We start from the raw sequence: 22652 nt of genomic DNA on the forward strand, positions 1-22652 counted from the left end.
GATGTAAGCACGTATTTCTCCCAGGTGTATACCCAGGTAGGATTGCTTATTCAAAGGATATGCATATGTTGTCTTTTAGTAGGTACTGCAAATATTTTTCTAAGATGGTTGTACCAGTTAACACTCCTGAGTTCTTTTGCTTTCAAGGCAAAATTTTCTTTTGTAATATTTTTACTTTATTGGTGATGCTGGTTAATGTGGGATGTTGAGCTATTTGCCGCCCCTCAGTCTACACAGAAACACACATATTCATGTTTCACATTTATTCAAAATTTGCGTTGTCATATGCTTGGAGATTTAATAGTGAAAAATTGCCCATAGGAATTAAAAAGAAACTATCCATTAGTTTTTTAAACCTAATATTAATCACAATAAAGTTTATTGAATAAATGTCTAGTTTTATGGTGCAGGAGTGAGCACGAATCTCAACTGTGTACATGTGGTATTTAATTCATACACTGAAACCAGAAGGGTGACTTGACTCAGAGAAGGTCCCTTGGCTCCTACCTCTAGCATAATTCATTTGCAACAGGCTGAATTGCATTTTATGGATGCTATTTTCTGTATTTTGTCCTTGGTTCCTTTGAGAGGAAGCAAGTAACTCAATATATAAAAGACTGCTTAGAATCCCCAGTGCTGAACATTTTAATTCTATCAAGTATGTGCCTATATATGGCTGAAAAAGGATGGAAACTTAGGGCTTCGGTTTCTTAGTTTACACAATGGTTCATTAAGTACCTGCATGAGCTGGAGGGCGGTATAACTAATAATTTTCCTGATATGAAAAAAAGAATTGTCAAAGTAAGGAGTTCCTAGAATCAATCTAGAAAAGCCTATTAGGGTAGATTTTCAAATAATAGAGTTTTCTTCCCTTTTGGAATAAGCTGCATTTGTTTATGTATTTATTCAGTCATTCATTCGTTCACAACAAACACTTATTGACTACTCTGTGGCAGGATTAGACACTAGGTCTAGACACTTGGCATCCAGACCAGAACAAAGTAAAGATTTTGCTTTTATAGAGCTTACCTTCACAGAAGGGCAAGAAGGAAGAAAACATAGAAGTAGAGATTGAGATGGGAGGGTAGGGAGTGATGATGATGTGGTTCTGTGGAATAAAATAAAAACGGGGTGAAGGGGATGGGAATGTAGGCTCGGTGCTGGGAACTGCTGGTGCTTTTTATAAAGGAGGTCAGAGAAAGCCTGTCAGTCAGTGGCACTTGTGCAGAGGCTGAAGGAATTGAACACTGTGGAAGTCCACTGGACAAAGAGTAATCTGAGCAGGGTGGAGCAGTGCCTGGTGGGCTGAAGGGCAGTAAGGAGGCCTCTGTAGTCGGTAGGTCATGAGGGGAAAAACAGCTGGAGGTGAGGTCAGAGGGAGGGCAGAAAGGACTCTGTAGGCTGGAGGCCATTTTAATGACTTCAGCTTTTTCTCTGAGTGAGAATCTATGGAAGGATTTTGAACAGTGAAGTGATGATTCAAACTTTCTTTTAAAAAATTACCTTGAATATTATAAGTAAAATTGACTTTCAGACAGAGTAGAAACAGAGAAACCAGCTGTTTTTTTCAAGGGAAAAACAAAATGTCATAAATGTCTTATTTTGTGGACTTAGTCACTATCACTGTGCTTCATTAGTAATAATTGTGTTTATCAGATCTGGGTGAATAATGACTGGCAGATTTGAGCCACATCAGTAATAATATAGTAATATGCAGAAAGAAAAATGCTGTGGCTATTTTAGAATAAGGTCTATATTTTATATTCTTTAATATTTTTCTGGCACTCTTCTCTGCAGTTTTACTTAATGTTGTGCCACTCTTTTAGCACTCATGCTTGAACTTAGGTCATTTGTGACTTCTTCCGGTTTGTCCTCTGCTCATGAAGGTTCTGCCATTGTTTTGCTGTCTCCTAAATGCATCTCCTTTTGATACTCCAAACTTTGGTTTTAGATCCTCCTTTCATCTCAGAGTTATCAAGTTCTATAATCCATGGGAAATTCACCAAACAGTGTATGTTCTTGAAGTGAGACCTTGATTTAGATACGTTCATATCTTTGTTCTCCAATATTCTGGCAGTAGGATCCTTTGCTATTTTTGAACCTCAGTTTTTCCTCTATAGCAATATCATTATCTAATTTATATTAATGTATAAGTTTAAGATCAGTATCTAATTTATAAGATTGCAATAAGGAGTAAATGGGACTATTGAAGTGTTCATAAAGTGCCTGGCAATGAATAGATACTTAAAAATGTTCTTGCTGGAGGCTTGGCTCAAGTGATAGAATGCCTAACAAGCACAAAGCCATGAGTTCAAATCCCAGTATGGGGAGCAGAAGGATTGGAAAGTTGCTTCTTTATGGTTTCTGTTATTTTACTTCACTCCATCCTTGATACACCTGGCAGGTTCTAAAGCATAGCTCTCATGTGTCATTCTCCTTATCAAAACCTGCAGTAGCTCCCAGTTGCCTCACAGATTAATATAGATGCTTCTGCCTGGCATTTGGATCTCTATTCTCTGACTCCAACTTTTTTCCCTTATTCTTCTCCATGTACTTCATGTATTAACCAAATTCACAATTTTTATAATCACCTACTTCTATATGTTATCCTACCTGTCCTTCAAATCGTCTGAAGTACCATTGCCTTCTGAAAGCCACTAATGATTTGGAAGTGGTTTCTCCCATTTTTGAAACATCATTGTGCTTGGAGGAGGCAGCATCTTGCTGAGGCTCTGGTGCTAGAGCCCAGGTGCTGTTGCTTACTGTCATCCTGTATATGTTATTTCAACTCTGTGTCTCAGTCTCCCCTGCTATGGGGGCACAATAATAATACCTAACTCATAGGGCTTGTGAGGATTAAATGAGATGCTGTATGCATAGCAATTTGAATATTATCTGGTACTTGAAAATTAGTTTCTGTAATTATAGGCATAAATTCATAACATTATTTTATCACCAGGACCCAAATTTTATAAGGACTTCAAATAAAACCTGTTTGAGATACAGTAGAAAGACAGACAGACTAGAAAACAAGACACTTGGAATCTAATCTTGATTCTCACTACTACCCAACCTGTGTAATGTTGACTATCTCAATTATCTTCTCTGGATCTTTCTTCAGCTGCCCAAAGGTGGAAAAAAGAAAGAGAAGGGGATGAACAACAACAAAAAAAAAAAACCACTAAGTTCTCTATCAGTTCAAGTAGCCAAATGGCTATCTATGGACATCTAATAGCCACCTCCAACTCAACCCTAAACAGAACTCTTAAATTTCCACACCTCTAAATGTGTTCCTTTCCTCCTTCAGCATATGACAATACCATCTACCGAGTTTCAGTTAAAAAACACACATACACACACAAAAACCTGTGCCCTTATTTCACTTCTGGGTTAATTCTATTTCAAATCCTATTGATTCTACTTCCAAGGTATATCTTGAGTCCATATACTTCCCCATCAACACTGCTACAACACTAGTCCAAGACTTTCTTGTCCATACTGTGCAGTAGACCTCTGTCTTTTGGTCTCTATTCTTGTCCTCTTTTAACCTACTGTTCACAGAGCCAAAGTGATGTGGAAAACACAAACCAAAACAGCATAGTGCTGTGTCCTTAGTCTCAGCTAGTCAAGAGGCTTGAGGGGGCAGGATCACTTGAGCCCAGGAGTTTGAGACCAGCTTGGGCAGCATAGTGAGATGCCAACTCAAAAATAACAATAAAACATAAACCAGCTATCATTCCCCTGCTTACAATTTCTCAGTGGCTTTTTGTCATAGTAAGAATGAGATCCATACTCTTTTCATCTTCTCATCACTCTCCCCCTTACTGAGATCCACAACTCCTGTACTCTCCCCCACTGGAGCCCCTTTTTTCTGTTCCCTTACCAAACTGCCTTGGGCCTTTGTACTTGCTGTTCTCTCTGCTTGGAATAGCTTCTTCTTGTCATTTACATCTCATTCTACCTAATTGCCCCAGTGGTACTCTACCACAGTGCTTCCACCCCTACACACACACACCCGCAAAAAAAAAAAAAAATGTTTATCTCTGTTGCCTGCACATTATAGGTATGCAGAGGGGAAAAACAACAAACTCAATTAAAAAGTGAATGATCGCAAGCCCACTTTTAATGAGATGTCAGTTTTATTTTAATTACATGAGCCAAGAACAGTATTGTTTTCTAAATGTGAAGACCTACTGGCTTTCCTTTCATTCAATCCCGCCTACTAAACAAACATTATGAAGCACATATGCTTGTGCTGGAAGTGTGACTGTAAATAAGACAGCAATAATACAATCACAAGCGCCCTCCCACCATGGTTCTCAAATTTACTCTTCTCTCCATCTCCTCTCCCGCACTACTACCTTAGTGTAAATTACCATCCTCTTTGGAGGATGTGGGTTCTAATCCGCACTGTGAATCTATTCGCCAGACTGCAGCCAGTGAGCATTCCAGTTGCTACTGTACCCATGCTTGAAAACCTTTGAAGTTTCCATTGTCAAAGACTAGGGTCTGCTCTTGTCCATCACTCTCCACAAGGCCACACTTCTCCCCGGTTCCCGCCTGCCACCTAGCTTCCCACTTCCAGTAAGATTCTACAAAGCACCCTTGTTGCCTGCCTACTTCTTCGGTTTTCAGGACTGTCCCTCTCTCGGAGAAGCCCTCTGAGATTAGGCCAAGCCCCATTCCCCATCAAACAGATCATTCAGCTCCGCATCACCAAGGGCCTCTCCTTCAGAGCTCATGTTTGTTTTATAATTATGTTCTCCTGAATCTTGAGCCATATCAACGTGCTTTCCCTCGACCTCGCGCTCAATTGCTATTTGCGGAAGGAACGCACTAACTGGCTGCCCAACCACCGCTCACCCTCCCCCTGCGGAGGTGGCGCCGCGATGACGCATTAAGAAGGCGCCTCGAGGACTGACGTCGCAGGACGCCTGCGCAAAGAGGCGCGCATGCGCAGAGTGGCGAACTTGCTGACAGATTCTCGAAGCAGCGGCAGCGGCGGTGGCCCTGGACTGCGGGGAATGGGAGTCCTAGAGCCCTGACTGAGCACCGCCCCCGCCTCCCTGCCCCCGACATGGCTCAGGAGAAGATGGAACTGGACCTGGAGCTGCCTCCGGGTGCGGGCGGGAGCCCGGCGGAGGGCGGCGGCAGTGGCGGCGGCGGGGGCCTCAGGAGGTCTAACAGCGCCCCCCTGATCCACGGCCTCAGTGACACTTCGCCGGTGTTCCAGGCCGAGGCGCCGAGCGCCAGGCGGAACAGCACGACGTTCCCGAGCCGCCACGGCCTGCTGCTGCCGGCCTCCCCTGTCCGCATGCACAGCAGCCGCTTGCACCAGATTAAACAGGAGGAGGGCATGGACTTGATCAACCGAGAGACGGTCCACGAGCGCGAGGTGCAGACCGCAATGCAGATAAGCCACTCCTGGGAGGAAAGTTTCAGCCTGAGTGACAACGATGTGGAGAAATCCGCCTCCCCAAAGCGCATCGATTTCATTCCGGTGTCACCAGCACCGTCACCCACTCGGGGAATCGGGAAGCAGTGTTTTTCACCATCCTTGCAAAGTTTTGTGAGTAGCAATGGATTGCCTCCAAGCCCTATCCCCAGCCCAACTACCCGATTTACTACCCGGAGAAGCCAGAGTCCCATCAACTGCATTAGACCAAGTGTTCTTGGACCATTGAAAAGAAAATGTGAAATGGAAACTGAATACCAGCCAAAGAGATTCTTCCAGGGCATCACCAACATGCTCTCTTCTGACGTTGCACAGCTGTCAGATCCTGGCGTGTGTGTGTCTTCGGATACCCTGGATGGGAACAGCAGCAGTGCAGGATCTTCTTGTAACTCACCAGCGAAAGTCAGCACTACCACCGACTCTCCTGTGTCACCTGCCCAAGCGGCCTCTCCCTTTATTCCAGTAGATGAACTTTCATCTAAGTGATTCGCCCATCTTGAAACTTTTTTTTTTTTCCTTTTTTGCAGTGGAGAGACAGAGAATTCACCTTGGAGCAAGCACTGAACTTTGTCGATTAATTTGAGGATATTTCCCATTTGACCCTTTTCCTCTTTTTTTTTTTTTTTAATTTTTGAATTTCCTGAAATGTTATTCTAGAGAACTTCTGTCAGGTTCCTGCGGATACCCTTGAATTCAGTGTAGTAATATTTTCAGACTTTTTCCCAATAAGTGTGTTGAAGCATACATTTTACGCTGCTAATATGTCTAAATACATATGTTATCCCTTGATTTTTTTAAATAATTGAGAGCTCTATTTATTTATGGGATTATTAAGTTCTGATGAAAATATGAATGTTGAATTAATCAGTATAGTAAACTGATGTTTTAAAATTCCATACTTTATGGCCACACTAATTTTTAATGTTATTTTCAGTGATCGCTAATTTCCATTTGATGAAGAACAATAACTTGCCTATCTACAGCTTTTTAAAAAAATGTTATATCAATCCAGTGGTTGTCTATTTTACCCAGGAGTCCTTGGTTATTTAATTTTCTAGATACAGAAGTAAATGGGAGGGGAAATGATTTTTTAAAAAAACCCAAATATTGAAGTTTGCAACAAGTGTTTTAAATTAAGAATCTTAATGTAAACATACTTAGGAAAAAACATTTTCTAATGAAATTTTAATAGTAATTCTACTAAGTCATACAAATATCACTACTATAAAGAAAGTGGAAATTTTCTTTTTAAAAATATTTTTACCAGAAAGTGCATTGGCACAGTGCCTTGTAATCTTAGCTTACTGCATATAGGCTAAGGCAAGGCTCTTTGTACCACTTAAAACTTAAAAGGTTTTCAAACATGGTGTGTGGGATGCCCTGTTGAACTTCAGCAGAGCGCCCAGGCAGACTGCTCTCTCAGTCACTGATATACTTTAAAATATGCAGGTGTGCCTCAGTTCTGAAAATTTTTGCCAATGAGGAGCCAGACCAATTTTTAGCTGCTTTTCTGCTCTACCCATCTGTCACCTTCCTGGGTTTCCTTTGCTCAGGAAGGAAACACCTGTTTCTTGCCAACAGGTCCTTCCTTTCCACGTTCCACTAAACTAGGGCACTGTCACAGTTAGACAAAAGTACAGTGTGACTTGGATTTCTGACAGTGTGAAACAACAGGACTGTGAATTGTTTAACCCCTGTGGTTAAAAGCTACAGCTGGAGTTGACTGCTTTGGGGATGTTGATTAATTAAGGGCTGATGATTTGCAAGAGAAATCAATGGAGAGTCACATAGGTAAATTATTTAACTTAGGTTTTGTTAAAGGTAGAATTGTGGAATGCTCTTTGCCTTTTACAATTAAGAACAGCAAATAGTTTTTATATTACACTTTCTTATGTTATCTATCTTAACAAGATAGATGAGAGATAGATAGATTGATAAGGATAGATAGGAAGGGGTGGGGTAAAAAATAAAAGACTTTTCAGAGACCAAGACAAAAACCCCTCATTTTTTAAAGTTACTGTCTACAGACTTTAACAATTATGTGGAATTTTTACAACTGTGAGAATAAATGGAATTGGTCAACTCTTGACAGTTGCCTCAAGGTTCAGTGAAATGACATCAAGGGTGAGATTATGTCCATATGTTTAAATTTTTCTGTTATGGGGAGTAGTGTTCATATGCTTCAGTCCTGACAGTGTTCCTCAACTCAAACCTATATATCCAGTTTCTTGTTGAGTACCTTGAAGTACTTCCAGAGGTACTTTAACCTTAGCATCTTCAAAACAAAATGTATTATCTTTGTACCTAACATGTTTTTGCAGTACTTAAATTGATGTCATCACTATCTAATTTTCTCAATTAGGAACTATGGAAGCATCTTTGACTTTCCCTTTTCCCTGTCTTTCATGTCCAGTTTAACCACCAAGTCCTGCCAACTACTAAAATGAAGTAGTTCTCAACTCTCCCCCTTTCTGTATCTCTGTTGTCCATTAGTTAACTTAAGTTCTTGCTCAGGTGATCTCCCTGCCTGTCTGTTACCTCCCCCTTTGTCTGATCTTCACATTGGCTCTGAAATGGTCTTTCTAAAATACAAACTTGCTTTTCACTTTCCTACTTGAAAACTTTTTATATGCTTCCTCCTTTCCTACAGTTTAGGGAATGGTTTCTTTAGTCAAATCTATAAAGTCCCTTTATGATCTGGCCATATTCTAAAATGGCTTCAGTCCTCTCTTCATTCCGGTCCCAATACCTGTCCTTCCTTCTTGATTGGTAAATACTAGACTAACTTGATATTTTTTAAATATGCCATGTACTGTCATGTGTCTGTGCTTTTCAGTGGGTGCTTCTTCCTAAAAAGTGCTTCCTCCTAAAAAGTGACATCCTATCCTGTTCAATCAGCCAAATGCTTTTTTTTTATTGCATGTGAATCTAACTATGAAGGCAATGTATACCTACTGACTATAAAATATTTTTAAATGTGTAAATATATAGTTTTTAAAAGTTTGCCTTTTACTACACAAAATTCATTATCCCTTCCCATAGGTTACTTCTGTTAATAATTTGGCAATTTGTACAAGATGTGTTACTCTGCATTCCATGTACATGTGTATATAAATACAGGAAAACAACATGACAGTGATATCTTCCTTTCCTTCTCATATCTAGTTACTCACCAAATCTTAGAAATTCTGTCTTCTAGAATCTGTCTTCTTACTTATGTATCTACTGCCACCCTGACCCAGGCTATCATCATTTCCTCTTCAGACTTGAGGCTCCCACATGTGCCCATCACACCCACTCTGGTCACTACCTATTCATTCTCTCTAAGGCAACTAGTTATCCTTTTAACATTTATTTGTTTCTGTTGTTCTCTCAAATATACCAAAATGTATTAATTCTGACCTGGAGGTCCTGAGGGATCTGGTCTTTGTCTCTTCCTCTCTTTGTTTTCTATGCTCTATCCTTATTGGCTAGCTAGCTTTTCTTTAAATACTTCAATGTTTTCTACTGTTTTAGGTCCTTTTACCAGATCCTTTCCCCTGAAGGTATAGGAATTTTTATTTCTATAAGCTTATTCTTTAGATGGTAAGTTTTAAATTAGCTATGGCTTTTAAGAGTTGGTATGGACAATTTACATTACCATAGTATCGTTCACAACTTCAATCATTACCCGTTAGCTCATGCAATTATCCTTCAAAAAACATTTTTAAGGTATTAGTATTGCTAATCTATAAACTTTGAGCAAGAAGTCCTAAAGCAATTAACAACATTTGAAGTACAGTTTGTCATATATAATAAACTTCTGTGATATATTTTTCTTTATTATGTTTGTTAAAAAAAAACGGTATAAATGGGAAAAGTAATTAATGGTTACCAATCAAGCCTGCTGAATGTCAAAACCGTTAAGTATGCTTAAAAGATTGGTTGTAATTGAGAATAATCTTATTAGGTTACCTAACAGTGATTCACATTGATTAGTTCAGCCCATTGCATACCCTCAGGAAGAGACCCCTTTGAGATACTTGGCAGTAGAATGGGCAGAGTCAAGACTTAAAGAGGAGATGAGCCTGAGAAATTTTTTTCCTCTGAGTATGTTTATGGATTGCTAGAAAAAGTCTGAAGATTGAGGGTAGGTGGGAGATGGGAATAGTTGCCAGACAACAAGGCAAAGGAAAACAATACTAACCTATAATTCCTGAGTAGTGTCAGATAATAGAAGAGTTGACCTTGGTAAGAAACAACAGAAATGTTTTTTGTTGTTCTAAAGCAGGAAAATGAAAAGAGTAGGCAAAGACATCAGCAAATGTTGAATTGATTTGCTTTTGCGGTTTAGGGGTACAGAGAAAGATATACAGAAGGTATCTGGTTGCTTCTGTTTTGCTGGTTATTGAGGAATTTAGAATATTTGGGGATGGGTACAAGAGTAGATTAAGAAGCTTGAATGAAATGCAGGCTTGCTGTTGCTCTGAGATTCTGTAAAGGAGTGACTTAGGGTAAATGGAAGGTTTATCAGACTACATTGGATGCCACCTTGCATTTGGATAGGAAGTCTGTTGAATTAACTAGGTTTTTCAAATTATTTAAATGAGTACTAGTTGAAGTCTGGTGTGTGAAGCAATTAAGGGTTCTACTGAAAGTGTAGGGTGAAGCATTGGCCAAGGCATTGAAGATGGTCAGAGGGAGATGGACCTGGCCGCTTTTTAAAGGTCTAGCCTTGTAATCAGCCATTCCGAATTACAGGGAGAATCTGGTCTCCCTGTAGCCAGTAGTTCTGTCCATATTTTTCATGACTGATTTTGTTTAGCTAGAGAAGCATCCCTAAAGGCCAATCTTGAGTTCTACTTATTTGATAGAAATTAGTGTCACATTGCCCACAACAGCCGAAACAGAGTGGATTGACACCAAAGTAAATTTTTTTTCTTAAAAATTAAAATAGTCTTTATATAGAAATACTTGCTATCAGGCATTGAATTCTGAACTAAACACATATGTTAATAGCGCATTTATTTTTATCACTATCACCTGAGGTAAGCGCTGTTGATATCTTCATTTTGTAAATGAGGAAATGGAGATACAGTGATTAACATGCCCAGGGTCCCACATTGGAAGGTAGGCAGTGTACTGTAGTGCTTAAGAACAGACCGTGGAGCCAGGTGGCTGTGGTGATAAAACGGTTCAATACATGTAATGCGCTTATGACCGTGCTGAGCAGTTTCATCGTTATTGTGGTGGTGGTAGTGATTATTATTGTCATTTAGCTTGGACTTGTTAAGGAATCTGTTCTGGGTCATCCTTGACTGATGAAATTCCTACTTTTTACTCAGTAATAGGATACCCTTTGTCCTTCAAGGCTGGCCTGGGGCTCTCTGTGGGATTGCAGGCATGTACCACCATGCCCGGCTAGGGTGATTATTATTGATGTTAGAAAATCTCTCTTATACTGAGCATGTATTTCCCTCTTACCTTCCACTATTGGACTCAAGTCCAGCTCACTGGAAAATTCAGAACAAGTCTTATTATTCTTTTTTTTTTTTTAAAGGTATTACTCTCCCTTTATAAATCAGAAACACTGATCCTTCTCTGATGACTGCTTCTTGCTTCTGGACTTTAGAAACCTTGAAACCTCGAGAAGTTTCTTCAGCAAACTCCCTCTATGAAGTAAAGCTATCAATACTTGGCAGCCAACATTTTCAGATTACAATCCCTTCAGGACTGTGCCTTTCTAGGTATGAAGTAAGAAATCTAACTACATGAGTTTTTGCCAGTATTAATAAAAATTAGTGTCAATATTACTTGACTCAATATAGGTCTAGATTCCATTTTAATTGATTATATATGTATATATATATGTATGTTTAGATATATATTCATTTAATCTTCATAACAACCCTATGAAGCAGGAGCTGTGAATTTTCCCATTTAACAGGTGAGCAAACCATGTACATTACTTCCTGTTTTTCCTTTTTTATTTTAGGTTCTTTTTGTTTTTTCTTGACAATTTTTTTCTTATTTGATATTGACCCTGTTTTCCAGCTAACTAGTAACTTGTGAATTTTAGTAGTGCTGCTACTTCTATTTGGAATCAAATGATATTTTTATTAAAAATGCCTTTAGATATCATTATTATATTAGGGGAAGATATCAAAAGGATTATTTTCTTTCAAAATAGATAAAAAATAAAAGTGTATAAAAGGAAATCATGTTCCATAGCTATATGTATTTTTTAAATGATTTACTATTTGAGTGAAATTTTTTGAGGGGGTCAGTACTGAGGTTTGAGCTCAGGGCCTCATGCCTGCCAGGCAGGTGCTCTTACCACTTGAGCCACTCTCCCAACCCATGATTTGCTATTTGAAAGATAAGGAATACCAAAACCACCAATCTTAGTTTTTTTTGTTTTGTTTCAATATATATAAAATTTGTTATATTATTAAATATTTATATACATGTATATCTTTGTTATATTTGATTTATACACTATCAAATTAATTTGGTTGTTTATATATATATCATTTCTAGGGAAACAAAGGTAAAAACCAGGTTGGCCCTTTCCTAACCTCCCCCACCCCAAAAAACCCAGCCTCTATAATTTTTAAATGTGTCATTTTTTAAAGAAAAAAGGTAACAATTCAAATAATGACTCATAACTTCTTATTACCTAAATGATAGCAAACCCAGTCTCTTTCTCTCCAGGAACCTCTCCCCAGAGGTAGAGATTTAAGTTAGAGAAATCAAGCAATCCTTGAGAAATTTCTGTTTTTGTTTTTTTTTTTTTCTTAAACTTTACTTTCTAGAAAATCACTTCACCATTGAGTAAAAGAACTAAAAAAATAAAAAAGGAAAAGAAAGAAAACTTCCCTTTGAATACATTCTAGAGGTGGTACTTAGACTTCAAGTTTCACACTATCATGTCCCTGTATTTGACTTTTTTAAAACAAACCATTGAAAGCCACAATTTGCTCAAAAAGGTTAATGCCATTTTTAGAAGTTAAATATTTAAAAATCACTTTGAAAGTGACTCTTAATTTTATTTATATATATCTATATATATGTGTGTCAAATACTTGAGTATTTGTTCATGCATGTTTCATGTACACCCAAATGCATACCACATGTATACACACACACACACACACCCCGACCTACTTCACAAACCTTTTCACATGTGCTTGGAATCATATTTGGCTTTCTTCCCATTTGATATTTCCTCCTCTTTCACCCTCCTAAATTTTCTTAAATAGGTGGGTTGGATTTTGTGACTGCTACTGAAATACACACACATATGTGTGCATATACATAGGTACAGTTGACCTTTATACAAAGTATTTTGTGCTTTGATTTTGCATTAAGTTTTCAAATTTCAAGTGCTACCCTAAAAGAGAAAAAGGTATGTGGTACTTGTACTCAGGATCTCTTTGTGCCTGCTTTTTAGTTTCCCCTTTTTGAACTTCTAGAATGAATACTAGTGGTGATGTAAAAATCACTCATTAACAAATTCTAAAGTAGCATGACTGAAACTAGAGAACAGAGAGCCTACTGCTGTTCTTACTTGTGAAAGTTCAGTTCTGTACCAATGCCATAATCATTCTGGTTCTTTTCCAACTGCCTACGGTGGTCCCTTAAACCAAACTAACCTCTAAGACTTGGCTAGCAAGGCAGTTGAGAAAGAAGACAATTGAGAAAGATCTTTTGTGCCCTAGTAAAGCAAAATGGTTGTTTGAGGTAATCATTCCTGTTATTCAGGTAATCCTTCCCCTTACTTTAAGGACAAAGAGATTTTACTGTTGTCATGCCAGGAGGATTACTGGAACTCCCAAGTGACAAGTAGCTATTCAGTGCTGTTATCTTTTGAAAAGGAACAAATATGAAATATTGGGGAGGGAGTGGAGTGAGAGAATGATGGAGGATTGGTATTTCTTTTGGCATTGCGAGTGTTCTCTTGAACTATCGTTGTGAGCTCCCTCCATTGTGAGCAAGTGATGCTGAAGGTATTCTCTTGAAAATTTATTTGCTTTGTTTCACTTCACTTAGGATTTAGAATGCTTTAAGAGTTGCTTCAATTTTGTTTTCTTTAATATTCTCTTCTTTGAGTACACTGAAAAAATGGTAAATAATGATAATTATTATAGTAGTAATATTTGAGTCAAGAATTACAGTTCTAGGAGCTCTTAACCAATTTTTACTGTGTTGCTAACTGAATTAAAATTTCATACCTTTTTATATAGTCTTTCTCAAGGCCTCATTTACCACATTACTTACTGCAGATATTTTTAAAAATGCAAACCTGAATATACAACTTTAATGACAAACACTTAACTTTGAAAGTAAATCAAATTATGTAGTTTGGGTGAAAGAAGACCTCCCTTCCTCTGCACAAACCCTGAATTCCAGAACTCTGGTCCACATTGAGATGTTGTGGTTCATGCTCGGATATATTGTCTGTTCTTTCAGACAAGCTCTGTCCTCAGCTTAAAACTGCTCATCCTTCCTCTCTCCTCCATACTCCCTAATAACCTCTTTCCTTAAATAGCTCCTGAAAAACTTAGCTCAAAAGGCACACTGTCCTGATGGCCCCTGCCTCTCCAGGTACTTTCTTTTGTAATCCTGTTGTGCCCAGGACTTCTCTTGGTCAAAACCATTGACGGCCTGAATTCTAGTTGTATGGTTTTCTTGTCTCTTTGCCCCATGCAGAAACAAGAATTGCTGAAAGCTGGAGGCTCATGCCTGTAATCCTACCTATTTGGGAGGCTGAGATTGGGAGGATCATGTTTCCAGGCCAGCCTGGGCAAATAGTTCATGAGATCCCCCATCTCCATATGAAATGGATTAGAGGTGAGGCTCAAATGGTAAAATGCCTGCTTTGCAATTGTGAAGCCCTGAGTTCAAACTCCAGTATCACCAATAAATCAGTCAATCAATCGATCGGTCAATAATAAGGACTGAGCCTTTTATTTCTGCCCCTAATGCCTATAGCACATTATAGTTACCCAAATTTATATTGCATAGATAAACCGGTGGATGAATAAATGAACAAATGAATGGCACTCTTGTTTTGTTTTGGTTTGGTTTTTGACTTTGCTGTATTCATAGTAAGATTTTATTTTATTTCTTCAATTGACAATGACAGTGTCATTTAGAAATTGATTTGACAAACATTTTGACAAACATTTATTAAGCACCCTCTGTGGCACACACTGTTTTTAAGAAAAAGGAATGCAGTAAGATTCTTAGTGGAGCAAATCCAGTCACATGGCTGAGATCTTTATAACTGACTAAGAGACTAGAAATTCATTCATTCATTAAGCAACTTTTATTTGGAAACTTATGTGCCTCCCACTGGCTAGTCTCTTAGGATACATTAATACACAAAACAAAGTTTCCTGGCCTAGAGAACACACATTTTGTTTACAATCTAATAGTGTGTATGTGTGTGTGTGTGTGTGTGTGTGTGTAAAAACATAATTTATATAGTGAGGAAGAGCAAGGAGGTCTGGGTGGCAGGGACAGTTTAAAAGGAAAATAATTGGTAGACAGTTTACAGACACAGATGGCATCAGATCTTGTGGCCATTGGAGGACATGGAGTTTGATTATAAGTGAGAAGAAAAGCCATCACAGAAGTTGAACACCGGAGTGACATAATCTGTCTTAGGTTTTAAAAGGAACACTTACTGGACTGAGAATAAACTTTGAGGTGGAGGATAGAAACAGGGGACTAATTAGGAGGCCCTCCAGCAATGTAGGTAGGGTATGGTTGTGGCTTGGGTGAGAGTGGTAGCAGTGAAGGTGGAAAAGTGGTTAAGTTCTTGATAGATTTTGAAAGTAGAACCAACAGTTTTCCTGGCAGATTTAAGGTAGGCATAAGCAGGAGAGAGCGAAGTTAAAGATAATTCCAAGGTTTTATGCCTAAGCAAAGTGCAAGGATTGGAGTTGCCATCAACCGAGATGTGCAAATGTGTGAGTAGAGTAGGATTTTTTTGTTTGGTTGGGGCTGGGGGGCAAAGGGCATTAATAGCCAAATTTTGAATATATTACATAAGCAGTCTTTATTAGTCATTCAAGTGGGGATGTCAAATAGGCAGATACCCAAGTCAAGTTCAGGGGGCTGTGCTGGAAATATGTAATTAGGAGCCATCTGCTGTGGATGACTTAGTGTCCATAGAGAAGAGAGTAATGACTAAGCATGGGGCACACTGTGACATGAGAAAGGTGCAACCAGGGAGGTAGGAAAACCAAGAAAGCAGGTGCCGCAGAAGCCTCTGGAAGAAAATGTGTGACCGAGGATGGAGTGGTGCCGTGTGTCAGCTGCTACTGGTCTGACAAGTGAGATGGGACTGATCAGTGAACATGGAGTTACAGGCCACTTCATGTCAGTAGAGTGGTGGGGATGGGAGCCTGAATAAACGTGGCCTTCTTCCAGACCCTTGAGGTTAAAGAGCAAGTAGAGCAAAAAGTCACCTCTTTCTTCCTTTTATTGGTAATTTGTTATTGAGCATTTTACAATGTATATTCCTTTATGTATATATGATTACAGTTTGGGTAAAAACACAAATGATGTTCTCCTTCCCCTTGGCATTTTATGGAGACAAAAAAATCTGTTAAGCATTTTTCTTACTGCAAACATGAGTAAACTATTCAAACTCAGGCTTACTGATTCACTTCCTTCATAGATTCATCTGGTTCATTTTATTCCCTTGTCGCTTATTTTTCTTGATGGCTTTTTTTTCCACTTATAAATTGAAACTTAGTTGTACACCCATGACACAATTATTTCTGTATGTTTGGCCCAGTTTCTTAACCCAGAGACATTTTCTCCTTCAGCGAATGCTCTGAGTTTCTTAAAGTAGTTCTTTGTCGTGTTAGGTTTTATTTAGAGACAGATTTTTTTCCTTACTTCTTTTCAAAATTATTGGGAGAAGAGAGGACCAGAAATGATAGGGAAAAAAAGAATATTTCCCTCCCTTTGAATTGCTAAGAATTTATTCTAATCATAAAATATTGTCAGATTTCTTCTTGTGGGTTGGGCAGTCTGTTCGGATCCTTTACAGAAGGGGAGCCAGGGACATTCAAGCCGTATTTGTACCCAGCAATGAGGAATGTCTTGTCCTGGAACCACTGGTCTCTCCTAAGATTGCACTGAGATCTTTCCAGACTCCAAGTACAGCCCTCTCCATGGCGCATTCTCTGATTCTTCTGGCTTTAGATAGTATTGGTTTACTGTAGGACTGCATTCCACATCTAGCTCTTTCCTTTTTCCCAGCTTTGTGATTTTAGGCAAGTTAACTAATCTTTGTGTGTCTAGGATTTCTCACCTCTTAAATGGGAGAAGTTTCTACTTCAAAAAGGAGTAAAGATTACTCCTAAAGAATGGAGTCCTAAATGATATATGCATACACATATAGATTGTGAAAATAAATGAAATAATCCCCTGTATTTATAGCAGACTTCCTAAAGGAAAGTGACAGTGGTTTATTCCTCCTTGCCAGGAGGTCAATTGTAATTACTTTTGTGCCATTCAATGGAGAAAGGGTGGAGCATGGAGGGCAGGGGCCTGGGATGAGAAATTGGTTAGAGATCTGTCATAGGTTTAAAGTCACCACCATCTCTGTCTTTCATAGATATGGCAACTTGAGATCCCACATTTTCTAGATAATAGTGAAGATATCAAATATTGCCTCCAGATGCCCATTGAGCTACCTCAGGAAAACAAAGTATTTTGACATCAGAACTAGCACATTTCTGTTTTATGCATTGGATAAGGACACAAAAATCCTTTATGATATCATGTTTGTTAGTTTTAGGGTTATAAATTGAAGACACCGTATTTAAAGGCCTTGAGAGAAGGAGGAGATGGTGACTTCTTACATTTTTGCAATGAATGTTCAGTGAATATGTTCTGTGTACCTGGTACTGGGCTCAGGGCTGAGGTTATGATGAGAAGTGAACCAATCCTTAATTTGCTCTTGGAACACACACACACACACACACACACACACAAACACACACACACATACAAAACCCCACAACTCTGTAATTCTGCAGTGCTTTGTAGTACTTTTTGGCAGTGTATAATAAATTTATTTCCAAGATGTCATAAGAACTCAAAGGAAGGAAATACAAAGGTGTTTACAGAGGAAACAATGTCTTAGCCAGTTTTAAGTCAATATGCATTTACCAGTGGGACAAAGGGAACAAGAGTTTCATATAGCATGTGTAAAAACAAAGTATATTCTAGGAATTTTCAGCAAATAAGAATCATTCATTTTAAAAAATAAGCAATGTTTAGGTAAAACTTTTGTTAGGAAATTATTAAGCCATTTGATCTTGGAAGATTAGATGAAATGACAGCTTCATAAAATATTTTTATAACTACTTCCTATCTCAATGTCATACTTCTTTTTCCTACTTTCAGAATTATGACTGTAGATTCCCAAACTCCAAAAGACAGAATAGACAAAGAATATATAGTTCAGATTCTCTGCTAAATTTTGTGCTCTAGGTAGTAATTGAGTCTTTGACAACAGTTACTGTTGGTCTTTGCATTGGGAATGCCTTGGGCTGTACATTCTGAGACTTCAAACAAAGTAGATTTATGAAGGAAAGGAAAGAGAGATTTAGACTTACGAGATATGTTGTAAGGGAGCCATTATGATCTTATTTAAATATTTTCCACATTAAGTAAGGCATATAGTCCTGTTACATCACTGCTATGATTTTTTAAATAAATAAATTTGTATCTGTGACAGTTTTTTAAATTCCCTATGAGGTTCACATAATAGCCGATATGAATTCTTGAAGATAATCTATAATAGCACAATTTTGAATTAAACTTCCTCAAAGTTATAATGATTCTCTTATTAATTCTGAGCTTATTTTATAAGGAAGAAGTTTTTTTTTTTTAAGTTTAGGAAGCCTAATTTAAAAAGGTCTGGAGAGTGATAATTGGGATGGATTTCTGATACAGTTATAAAATTGTTCAGTTGGTAAATACTTCCTGAGAATCTGCTGTGGGCCAGACATGGATAACTTAATGGGCAGCTCTATTTCTGGCTTCTAATACACAGGTTAAACTTTGACTTCATGGACTCTACATTGTAGCAAATGGAAATAGCAACGAGAAAGGGAAATAATAAAATAACTGCTAATTAAATGTTAGGAAGGAAGTAAAGAAACACCTGCTTTAGGTAGACTGCTCAGGGGAAAACATCACAGGCAAGAGAAGGTGTAGCATCTGCAAAAACCTTGAGCTAGAAAGAGTTTGGCTGTGCTTTAGCAAATTGAAATAAGGCTGGTGGAGCTGAAGCATAGTAAGAGGAAGAGTAGAATTAGAGGAGGTCACAGAGCAAGGTCACCAATGACTGGAGAAGGGCAGATAGACCAATGTAATGAGTTTGGATTTTATTCAATGGGAAAGGCATTAAAAGTTTTAACACAAGGTACTAACCTGAACTGATTCCTTTTGTAATATCCTTGCCACGTGGAAAATGGAAGCAGGAAGATGAATTAGAAGCTATCACAGTAACCTTACAAGAAGGTGCAGGTACTTGGGCTGAGGGTAGCAGTAAAACTAGAGGAAAAGATGGCTTTGGGGAGGTTGAAAGACTTGGGGAGGGACATACTAAAAAGAAAGAGAGAAAAACCGAGGATTATTCCTACTTATGGCTTGAGTGAAGAGAGAAATGTGACAGTGAATGAGAAGGAAAAGTCAGAGGGGCAGGAATAGAGAGGTGTTTGAGGGTTTTTTTTTTTTAACATAGATTATGTCTGATTTGCTTGTGAGGATTCTAAGGGTGGTGTCAGTTGGCTATATCAGTCCACAGCTAAGGAAAAGTCTAGAATGTAGCTTAAATGACACGTGAGATAGCCCTGTCAGTGGCTCTGAGTATGCTGGCTTTGAGAAGCATTTGTAGTGTAACTTCAGTTCTAAAATTCTGTCTATAGTATATATCCTCTGTTCACCAGGGACGCATATCAATCCTGCAAATGAATGAAGTCCTCTTGGGTGACTCATTTTTTCCAAATGCCTTAGCAGGTCACCCGGGACCTTCCCTACAGAACCTTCTAGATTTATGCCAGGCTAATTCTCAACATGTGCCCTTTTATTTCCACCGTGACAAATTAATGGAAATCTCCAGAGAATACCATGTTTCCCAACTCCATGCCTTTGCAAAATAATGCTCCTATGTCCTAGAAACACTCATCCCAAATCTTTTCTACTTTGCTCTCACAGAGACATCTGTTTTCCTCCTCAAAGAAAGCTTGCTAGAGCCCAGGCTTTGTTTCCTTTTGTGTGCTATCTTACATAACCTGTGCCCACTGTATTTGAGTACTGACAGCCCTACTTTGCCCCTTTGTCTCTTTGGCACTACTGTCCTTAAAACTAAGCAAGAGGCCAACTCATTGGGCTTGTACTTTAGAGGATCCACTCTGGCCATCCATTGACTGTGTCCCTCTCCATGGAGCAATAAGTCTGAGAATTCAAGGAACAGGCTCAGCTGGAGCCCTTGTACTCCCTTTTAGGCAGTATCCCCAGGTGACCAGGATCCCTAAACTCCAGAATTCCCTGCCCAAATGATGCTGGGTTTGCTTCAAAAGCCTGAGCTGCTTATTCAAGGCCAAGTCCATCCTTCTGAAGGTCACCCGCACCTCAACACATGCAGCCTTTTGCAGAGTTGCGGTCCGAGCTCAGCCTGTAGGCAGAAGGCCCTTTAAAACAAGGGAGAGCACTGCAGATAGGAAGGGAAGATGACTGCAAGGAATCGGGGACCAGACATTTCTGGGCCAGAACATTGAGAAGTTCTGGAATTCTAAATTCTGCCCTTTGGTGCATTTACACTAACCATGAACTAAGGAAATTAGGAAAGCAGTCTCATTTGTAACATCAAAAAGAATAAAGTGCTTAGGAATAAACCTAGTCAAGGAGGTAAAACATTTATGCATAACACTAGTAAAAGAAATTTTAAAAGACATAAGTGGAAAAGCATCTTATGTTCACAGATTAGAATACTTAATATTATTCAAATGTCAGTATTTCCTAAGATGATCTACTAACTCAAGCAAAATCCAATGGCATTTTTTATTGAAAAAAATAATACAATTTATGGAACTACCAAGGATTCCAAATAACCAAAGCAATCTAGAAAAAGAAGAAAGCTGGAGACATCATACTTCCTATTTTCAAAATTTATTACAAAGCTACAATAATCAAACAGTGTGGCACTGGAATAAAAGTAAACATGCAGACTAACGGAATGGAATAGAGAGCCCAGAAATGAGCCATGCATATATGGTCAACTGATCTTCAACTGGGATGCTGAAAATACACAATGGGGCAAGAATAATCTCTTTAACACATAGCATCAGGGAAACTGGATGTCTGCATGCCAAAGAATGAAACTTAAGCTGGGCACCAGTGGCTCATGTCTGTAACCCTACCTACTTAAGAGGCTGAGATTAGGAAGATCACAGTGTGAGACCAGCTGGAACAAATAGTTCCAAACACCCAGTCTCCAAAATAACCAGGGGAAAATGGACTGGAGGTGTGGCTCAAGTGGTAGAGTGCTTGCTTTGCAAGAGCAAAGCCCTGAGTTCAAACCTCAGTCCCACAAACCAAAAAAAGAAAAGAATGAAACTTACACTATACACAAAAAAAAACTCAAAGTGAATTAAAAAATGAAGCTGGGGGTGTGGCTTAAGTGGCAAAGATCTGCCTAGCAAGCAGGAGCCCTGAGTTCAAACTCCAGTACCACCAAAAAAAAAAAAAAAAGATAATGTAATGTAGGGGACAGTAAAGCTCTTAGGGAAAAAAAAGGAAGTCTCCATGGTGTCAATCTTAACAGTGAATTCTTGGACATAGCACCATAAAACACTAGGAAAAATATAAGTAGAACATGACATTTAAAAGTTTATGCACAAAAAAGAAAACTATCAACAAAATTAAAAGGCAACCTACAAAATGGGAAAAAATACTTACCAGCCATATATGTGAGAAGGGATAGCACACTATGCGGAGTGGTGAGGTGCAAGCAAAGTAACAATATCAGTAGAAAAATACCCTGGTTTCAAAAATGGGCAAAGGACTTAAATCGATATTTCTCCAAAGAAGACATACAAAACCTGGCTTCCTCACATAGGTTCCTTTAAGAAACTGAAAATAGGGACATTGATGGGGGTAGAGACACTCGTGGGCAGCCAGTACCCAGTTTGGGCCAATGAGTGAGCAACTCACAGCTTGTGGGGTGTGGGTTTACATCTGTCCTCTTGCCAGAGCCCTGTAAATGTTAGGGTGGCCCTTTCCTTACATTGCTAATCCTTGAGGTTCGTACCATGTCTTTGACCAGCGTCTAGCACAGAACCTACACAAGGCATAGATGTTTGCTAACTGAAGAATTTTCCAGTATTCCGTGGTTTTTATGACACAGGAATGAATGGGGGGAAGCTTGAATTACCATGGTCTCTCCAGACCCCCCCCCACTCCCTTCTTAGTGATTAAACACTGAGCTTGAAGACCCATCCCACTCAACACCATGAATGGTGTCCATGGCAAGAAGACACAGGGCTACTGTGCATGCACGGTTCTACAGTTTCTGCCCTGCATAGAGGTACCTCACTGGAGGGCAAGTGGGGACTGATTTCTAGCCCATACTCAGCACTGCACTGCTGGTAAAAGGGGCCTTTTTCTTTCCAGAGGAAATGATAGCTTTACTAACTCAAAGGGGGTGCTTTTTTTTTTTTTGTCATTCACACAAAGGTGTCCTAAGGTTTCCACCATTGGGTCATGTAAGAATGGGATATATGAGCCCTACCTCCCCTTCCAAATTCTCTGACTCTTAAGTTCTTGAGGAGTGTAAGCTGTAAGTTTTCTAATTATAAGAATGTTTTAAGCAGTTGTACCCCTCATACCTACAACTTTTCCCCTCTAGTACAAAAATTACAGATAGGAAAGTCTTTATTCGACTCAGGTTTGTTTGCATGCTCTGTTCCAGGACTCCTCCAGTCAGCATCGGCTACTGCCACCTAGGCAGTCTGGTTCAGAGGTATTGTAAGTCATGGCTTTGTTCTCAGACCCCTCCAACTGTCTTCTGACAAAACCACATTGTGTGGGGTGCTGAGGAGCAGGCAAAGCAAAGAGCCAGTCCTGGATAGTGTGATGACAAGTTCCAGAGGAGTGCTGTCCATGGGAAAACAAGCCTGGACAT

At 39.0% G+C, this 22652-nt stretch overlaps 2 protein-coding genes across 8 annotated transcripts in view; both read left to right on the forward strand.

The window, feature by feature from the left end:
* The window catches only part of Pip5k1b (phosphatidylinositol-4-phosphate 5-kinase type 1 beta), a 273611-nt gene that overhangs the window by 63269 nt on the left and 187690 nt on the right, over positions 1 to 22652 (forward strand). Inside the window, exon 1 of one of the 7 annotated variants that reach the window (XM_074051982.1) lies at positions 8606 to 14287. The exons of 5 other annotated variants lie outside the window; for them this stretch is intronic. The gene's annotated coding sequence lies outside the window, so the exon portion shown is untranslated. Of the gene's footprint in view, positions 1 to 8605; positions 14288 to 22652 lie in introns of those variants that run through there. One more of the 7 variants, XM_074051984.1, reaches the window with a different exon arrangement.
* On the forward strand, positions 4940 to 8459 carry Pabir1 (PP2A Aalpha (PPP2R1A) and B55A (PPP2R2A) interacting phosphatase regulator 1). The gene has a single exon (XM_020158601.2). It carries the CDS (start codon positions 5078 to 5080, stop codon positions 5939 to 5941), a length of 864 nt encoding a protein of 287 aa, XP_020014190.2. The 5' UTR covers positions 4940 to 5077; the 3' UTR covers positions 5942 to 8459.

The sequence above is a fragment of the Castor canadensis genome, chromosome 13 (assembly GCF_047511655.1).
Source record: "Castor canadensis chromosome 13, mCasCan1.hap1v2, whole genome shotgun sequence".
Classification (NCBI taxonomy): domain Eukaryota; kingdom Metazoa; phylum Chordata; class Mammalia; order Rodentia; family Castoridae; genus Castor; species Castor canadensis.

Bases quoted from the DNA above. Each gene is read 5' to 3' on its own strand.
- Pabir1 (XM_020158601.2), top strand. From the start codon at position 5,078: ATGGCTCAGGAGAAGATGGAACTGGACCTGGAGCTGCCTCCGGGTGCG.